The 7,810-nt window shown below is 42.1% G+C and overlaps 1 protein-coding gene across 3 annotated transcripts in view; it reads left to right on the forward strand.

Annotated features, from left to right (window-relative positions):
- Positions 1-2,580, forward strand: part of Wnt2 (Wnt family member 2) — a 44,460-nt gene extending 41,880 nt beyond the window's left edge. For all 3 annotated transcript variants that reach the window (XM_010621894.2, XM_010621893.2, XM_010621895.2), the window contains exon 5: positions 1,881-2,580. In XM_010621894.2, coding sequence (XP_010620196.1) covers positions 1,881-2,110 — 230 coding nt within the window. In that variant the 3' untranslated portion in view covers positions 2,111-2,580. The remainder of the gene's footprint in view (positions 1-1,880) is intronic.
- The last annotated feature ends 5,230 nt before the right edge of the window (positions 2,581-7,810 follow it).

Raw genomic sequence — 7,810 nt, forward strand, 5'->3', positions numbered from 1 at the left:
CTTCTTCTTCTTCTTTTTCTTCTTCTTTTCTTCTTCTTTTTTTTTTTAATACTGGGGATTAAACCCAAGGCCTTCACACTGATACATTCCCATCCCTTTTCATTTTGAGACAAGATCTAACTAAGTTATTGGCCTTGAATTTGAAATCCTCCTGCTTCAGCCTCTCAGAGTGCTGAGATCTTATACATGTTCCACCACATCTGGAAAATTTGTTTTTATTAAATAAACCTCTCTAGGTTTGTCAAGTATTTAGGGTTATTGATGACAAGTAATAGAAGTGGAAGCAGTTTAAGCTAAAAGGGGGAAATTCTTAGGATAGAGATTCTTCGGGAACTCAAAGGTTGGAGTGCAACCAGGCCTCTAGGAGAAATGGAAGAAGAACCAGAAAACAGGATGACATTGGGCAGCATTCTTTTTTCATCTTTGGGCTTTCTTGCCTCTGTGTGTTTACTTTATTTCAGTGTCTCCATAGATTTCTTATTCCACAGTTCCCATCATAGGCCATGGCTGCTCATGGCCAGAATTTATGCACAGAGATAGTGCCTAGGTCTGTCACAACCACCGTTCTCCTAGGGGATCTGTTTGGGTCAGCATTAGTCAGGTGCCCACCCTGGTCCAATCATCCATTGCTAGTGAGCAAGCTACTATTGTACACCATGACTTCCATCTCGAAAGAAGAAGAAATAGAAATAATCATCATAAGTTCAAGAAACTCTCCCCAGCATGCCATTTTCTCTTGGTTCTGCTGTCTGATAATGATGCTCTTGTATAAGAATTCCAGAAATTTTCCCAGAAGTAGGAAAATTTTAAAAATTTCCTCTCTCCAAATTTCTTTTTCAGAAAACAAATAGATAAATATGGATTACTACTAGCAAACATTACCCTGATGAACTAAAATGACATCCTACTAGTAGTTCCAGCTGTTTTATGCCAGTTATGTTTCCTGAAGACCTGAAATGCTGGCCTCAAACAGGGACCTTCAGACATTTCTGTAGCCTGCTAGACTACACGGGTAGAGGGAGAGTTATTGATAAACCAGACCAGGATGCAGTCTTGGTCATTTTCTCATCACTTAAAGGAGTAATTTATTGTGGCTCACCCATTTAGACCATAGTTGACTGACTCCAAGACAGGAAAGCATAGTGAAAGAGTCTGGCAGATGAAAGTTGCCCACATCATGGCAGCCAGGAAGCAGAGATTGACGGGAGGGGCCTGTTACATCCTTCCAGGTCATGAACCCAGTGTCCTGTGTCTTCCAACCGGACCTCTAACAGCAAGTCAGCTATCCTGCCTCCACAGTGCAGTTACTTTCCAAGCCCATGAGGCTTTGGATCACTTTAGATTTCAACCATAACAACTACCCTCCCCACCCTCAAAGCCTCACATAAATGACACTCACCTCTCTCTCCACTATATGGTACTTTCTAATGAGCTAATTGAAAGCAGGTCCCTTTCTTTGAGGGTTCCTCACCCCACAATTTGAACCTTGGCCACTGCTTCATTAATATGGCCTTAGGCTGAGAGGGAGGGATCCAGAGTAAATCTTTTCTTCACTTTGATCTATCCTTGCCCATTGAACGATCCTTCAATCCAGGGCTGGGTAAAGACAATCTAAAAGGCTTATTCAAATTAGAAGTAGGAGAGCTGGATCCAGGTTACTTCAGGCAAGTCCAAAGCTTTATGTCCCTCCTTCCTGGACTCTGCATTCTTACTCAGCTAACTGTACCATGCAGAGAGACAGTGCATGCAACTAGACCAGCCCAGGCTGTGTCAAGGAGGCTGGACTGTCCTGGAGGATAAATCTCCTGACTCTTCTCCTCCTGAGACGTACTATATTGTGCCCTGATCTTTCAGTGACACTGCACTGGCTTTTCTTCCAGGCTCCCTGGGTACAGCAGGCCGCGTGTGCAACCTGACTTCCCGAGGCATGGACAGCTGTGAAGTTATGTGCTGTGGTAGAGGCTATGACACGTCCCGCATCACCCGGATGACCAAGTGTGAGTGTAAATTCCACTGGTGCTGTGCCGTGCACTGTCAGGACTGCCTGGAGGCCCTGGACGTGCACACCTGCAAAGCCCCCAAGAATGCCGACTGGACAACCTCTACATGACTCTAGAAAATCACTGTCCAACTTCCCTCCTGCAAGGACTCCATCGGATCTGCAGACACTGGACCTCTGGGTTCCCTCGGGGGGATATTTCTGAAGGCATGTGGCCTTGTCTCAACAGAAGCCCCTTCCTCCTTGGAGCTCTCTTTTGAAATAGCATGACAGGCTGTTAGAGAGGGAGGACAATGGACCCACACCACTGTCACATAGACTTTTTCACTTTCTTGAGCAATTGGCCAGGGAGGGGAAAAAAAAAAGCAACAACGAAAGAGAGCATCTCAGGGGAGTTTTCTCTGTCTTCCAACAAATGCTCACAGTTAAGGAATCCCATACTTCCCTCTGGGGCATAAAGCAAAATCATCTGTCACCAGATTAACTTTAATTGTTAAAAAGACCAAGCCAGGCTTTTGTCTGATCAAATGATATCCATAGCCACCATCTTATAGGTAATTGGTAATTGCTTAGAGAAACAGCTTCAATAAACTTCACATTTAAAATGCATATTTTTTCAATGCATCTGTTGCCATATTAAATTTAGATGTAATAAAGTGGGAATATGTGTCCTCTGGTTCGGTAGCATTCTGAATTTTTGCAACAGCCTTCAAAAGTGATTTTTTGCTTCAATGTTCCCTCAGTATAAAGAATCTTTTACAGAATGAGACTTGCTTCTCACTAGGATCTGAAGGGAATTTAAGGAAGATGGAAAATAGCACAGTATTCTACAACTATTGGATAAATATGGTGGAGAATAGTTTAGTTACTAGGCTATCAGAAAATGTGCTTATATGGATAAAGAAAAAAAGAGGGAACATTCCTATCAAGTCTTACTCATGTGACCCATGGAATTTTGTAACTGAAACGACATTGAGGAGGAAAACTTTTGGGATGACAAGACTAGTGAAACAAAATGCTGACACAGAAGTTTCCAGAGCTCTGTTGTGCCTGGGACGGCCTTTAGCATACCCGGATGCCCAGGAGAAATCAGCCACGTGTGCTGAGAAGCATTGGGTCATACGAGTCACCCTTTAGGCACATTTTAAAGACCTGCCATTTTTAATTGTGTTTACTTAACGCTTACAGAATGACATGATACTATAGCCTAAAGCGAATGACACATATCCTTGCTGGTAAAGTTGGTAACCCTACTATATTACATTGCAAACAAATCGTAACTTGGAGACTATACTTAAGGGACCCAACTGTAATTATGGGAACATCAACATGCAAAGTGGTTGGCTTCTGCCATCAGCCAAAAGACGACATTCAGGGAAAATCAAGAAGCTGCCTGCTCCACTTTTTAAATATTAAGTGAAAGGTGAAATCTACAAAGCTACTTCTTACCAACTTATTCATTCATTCTGGTTCTAAATATGATGTTTTTCATAGAGCCATATTAACTAAGAGGATGATTCGTTCATTATATGATCTGGTGTCAAATTTTTTGTTGTTATTCTTTAATAGTTTGACTGCATTTCTCCTATCTTTGGTTTGGGTCATTTATACTGCTGCTCATGGAAAACAACCCCCTGAAGTACTTATTTATAATTGATATTCGCCTCCCCGCCCTTTAAGAAATGACTGCATTCATTCACTTCTTTCTCCCAAGCTCCCAATTTAGTTGGATAAATTTCCAAAGTGGCTTTTTCTTCTTTTTATTGTGTGGATTCAGAAGGCAGGAAGAGCAGGGCAGTAGCTGCTCTGGGCTCAGTGTGCAGAAGGCCAGGCTGAGGGCAGTTAACATAGCAGTAGGGGTGGGTGCTTCCATGGTTACTTTCTTTGGGATCCCATATTCATCAGCCCATTTTGCTATTAGATGAACTGAAAAAATAAATCTGTGGATATATTTAGGATGTAGAAGAATCTGATGATAACTCACTTCTCCTCAGAGTGAAGAAACCAAGTAGATGGAGCCATACAAGTATCAGCCACTACCCCAGCAATGCCTCAAAAGTAGGACCACATTACACATTACACATTACGTAAAGGTGCAGATTTCCAGTGATGAATGTGATTATATTGTACACCTTAAATGTACCTAAAAATTAATTTTAAAAAGTAGGACCACATTGAGAGTATTGGAGAAATTTAAACACTTTATCCATTCAATAAAATTAGTTTCTTTCTGAATTAACTCAGTGGATTCCGTGGAATTGTACCTTCCAATGGGAAGCTCACTTCCCTCTACCCCAGAATGTTTAGATCTGATTTTCTTTTTAAACTGAAATGCATTCTTCCTGATAGGAAGCAAAAGAAACCTACACGAATTGTCTAGAAACCTAAATAACCCCATCTAGAAACCTACACGAATTGCCCTAGAATATAAGGGAGATGGCAGCAAATAGCAGTGAGTCCTCACTGAGGAGGGCATATCAAGAGAATAAGAAAATATTTCTATTTAAAAGAAAAGTTTTAAGTTGTGAAGGTACTTTCAAACTTATTTAGGGCTTGGGAAAGCACCAGTGTTCCAGGATTCTGAAATAGATCAAATTCACGATTATCTGAAGGTTTCAAAGGAATGTGTGGCACAAATTATTCACAACAAAATAACTGAAAATACTTTTAGGTCAAATTCTCTCCTGATAAATATTAGTCTTCCGGGCCCAACATAATGCCCATTAATTTCTGCAACAGTTGAGTAATTTCCACAAGAATTCTTGACTAGCTCATTGAAGTTTTCTCTAAAGAAGATGTAATCTGTACATGTTCCTGAGGCCTGAGGCCGAGCATGTGAGTTGCATTCTTCCATTGATCGGCGCTGACTGGTGGTCTGTATTCTCAGACAACACTATGTCAAGGTTAGTTCTAAGTGCTTCATCCTGGGTGGCTCCTATGGTCAGAAAGTTAACACCCTACCTTATGAGGCCAGTTTAGTCCCTCAGATGGCTTAAGCAAAAGGCAGCCGGTGCTACATTCACAGGTAGCTCCAGCTTCTTCCCCTTCAGTGCCTGGTGTGTTCCTTACAGATGGAGCAGAAGTGCAGGGCTCTTCACCGTGCTAACTCTGCTTTCCCTTATCTAGTGTCACCAGATTGAAATAGACACCTGAAGAAGGGAGCTGTCAAATGGCAGTTCAGTCTGAGTAGGGCCAGATGACAGGAGGGGACAGGAGAGGAAAAGAGCCAGGTAGCTTTTGCCAAGTGACCTGCCAAGGCCTATGCTCATAGGCAGTGCTGTTTTTACTCTTACTGGTCACCTGGCACTGTTCCTGCTTTTGTCTCCCTACCCAGCAGCCCAGTACCTCCATCCTGACACTTAGCCAGCCCCAAAGCAAGACTCACATCCTCCAGACCAGCCCTGGAGCTCTGTTCAAGGTGATCAACGTTAATTTCAACAGGTGTTTTGAAACTGTGACGATTGTATTCCTTTTGATTAGAATTACCACAAAGCTGGGGGAAACAGTATATCATTTCTTAAGAAGGTAACTTTAAAGTCATAAAATCTAGTTTCACTTGCCTCTTCTAGGCCACATTAATAGAGTGAGGAACCTCACCATCAGCTTTGGGAGACCTACAGCAGGCAGCCTCAGAAGCAGCAACATGACTGTGCATGTGCTTGTTAGATGGTTTTTTCAGGCCAGGATCTTGTTGTTACTTCTCAGTTATTACAGGCTGGTCCAAGGCTGATGTCTCATTCAGCTCCCCTCTTGCCTTTTCTCAAAGGCTCAAAAAAGCATCCAGTGGACCAGAACCTTCTTTTGTGTCTATTTACTATAAGTTGACTTGAGTTCTTTATCTTAAGAGCAAGAATTGTACTCAACAACTAGACCTTGCCGGTTCCAAAGCTGGTAAACAACCTTTGTCAGGCCTGTGCTGAGCTGAAAAGCAATCTGTGAAGTGAGCTGACAGCTCTGCTGTGCTCATTTTGACCTTCTCCTCACCTAGCAGAGAAAATTTGCAGTCATCCATGAGTATATTCTTTACATTTTTCTGGGGATCAGCAAGGTGACAGGTGATTTGCAAAGCCCAACATGATCATTATTTTTGCAAATTATAGTTGTTCCAGCCCTGACTTCTTTTTCTCCCTGATATTCACGTGGATTCTTGTATAACCAAGCCTCCCACTTCCACAAACTAATAAAAGTGTCACGCAGATTGTTACAAAGAACTATTGTTATTTACAAGTCTACATTTTCTGTGAAATCAAAACATAATAAAGTGAATTCAGTGTTAACTTTGTTATTCTAAACTCATGGTAGTCTTGCCAAACCCTCTGGAGAGAAGAATTCCCTGAAGGTTATGGGAACTGTCCCCTTCCTTTCTCAGGATCACCTTCCAAACTACTTGATCAAGAGACGTCTTTCATATTTCCAAAGATTTTCAGGGAAAGCAACTGACCTACCTGGTTGATAACTGTTTTGATGAGTGAATGAATGGGGATAGCTTATATTCAGGATTGAGAGTATTCTATATTTTCATTCCTTCTCCTGTGGGTACCATACAAGCACTTGTCCCCAGTCGGTGCCAGCATGCTTTGGCAGTGTTTATAAACTCAGCACCTATCCGCACCAGCTAATCAATTCCTGTCGCCTTCTCTGAGTTACTGCTTTCCCTGTAGTATCTGCTCTTGGCTAAAATGCCATTTTCTTCAGCTTGATTGCAAACATACAAGATCTTTTGCCCCTTTATTGAGATTTGTGCATCCTGATGGTGTAGGCTGCTTGTATTAAGCAGTAAAAACTCAGAAAGTAGGAATGAACTGTCCTACAGCAAAGGAGATCCAACCTTCCATTTTCTTTTTTCTGGTGAACTTTGTTTACGGGTTGACCTGATTTAGCAAGACAAGTTATGTCCTTCAAGCATTTCAGTGTGGCCCCAGGGTTGGGCTTTACACCACTCCTCTAGGACTTTATTGTCCCTTCCAGAATCTCCTACATCTCCTTGGATTATCTGACTCATCTGTCTGTGTGTCTTTCAAAGGACATTTTCCCAAAACATTTTTGCTGAGAAACAGTCAGTGGAATTTCCCTATTATCTGGCCCTTTGTGTTAAGGTGCCTAGCCTATATGGCATGGAGCTATCAGTCTCTACTTACTAGATGTCAGAAGCAACTCCCTCATCCCCCAATTGTGACAACCAAAAGTGTCTCCGGACATTGCCAAATGTCCTCTGTGGTTGGGGAGAGGGTAGAGTGAGGATGGCTAACAGTTGAGAACCAGTGGTCTAAGACTGGATTGAACCCTCAGCTGCAGTACAGGTCAGTTTCAATGAGACTATTCATTTAATGGGATTAATTTTCATTATTATGTTGTCATATTGCCTTGGAAGGAATCTTTTGTAAAGCTCTCAACAACACAGAGCAGAGTGCGGAAGACTAGGACATGATGCTCACTCAGGCCTGTGCTGTATGTCCCTGGGGTCTGGGGAAGCTCCTGGGTTTCTAAGAGGGCATTAACTGTAAGGGATCAAACAAAGAATGGAAGACTAACGAGGAGAAACAATAATGTGGCTTTAGAAGCTGGAAGCAGAATTCTTAGGAATTCCTCAGTTTCAAAACATTTAGCTCAAAACAAACAAACAAAAAAAATCCCAAAGACCAGGTCTAGAAGGTGAAGTAGTGAGGCTGTTAGAGCCCACACCCAACAGCTGAATAGCTCTGATTTTTTTTCAGGAAAGTCAATCACTTCCTAGGTCACGATAAAGAGGAGACTGCAGAATGGAGAAAGTCCAAGTGACCAGCAAAGCAAGAGTAAGAAATAGTTTAAGGC

The sequence above is a fragment of the Fukomys damarensis genome, unplaced genomic scaffold (genome assembly GCF_012274545.1).
Source record: "Fukomys damarensis isolate Sample0158 unplaced genomic scaffold, DMR_v1.0_HiC HiC_scaffold_4, whole genome shotgun sequence".
Classification (NCBI taxonomy): domain Eukaryota; kingdom Metazoa; phylum Chordata; class Mammalia; order Rodentia; family Bathyergidae; genus Fukomys; species Fukomys damarensis.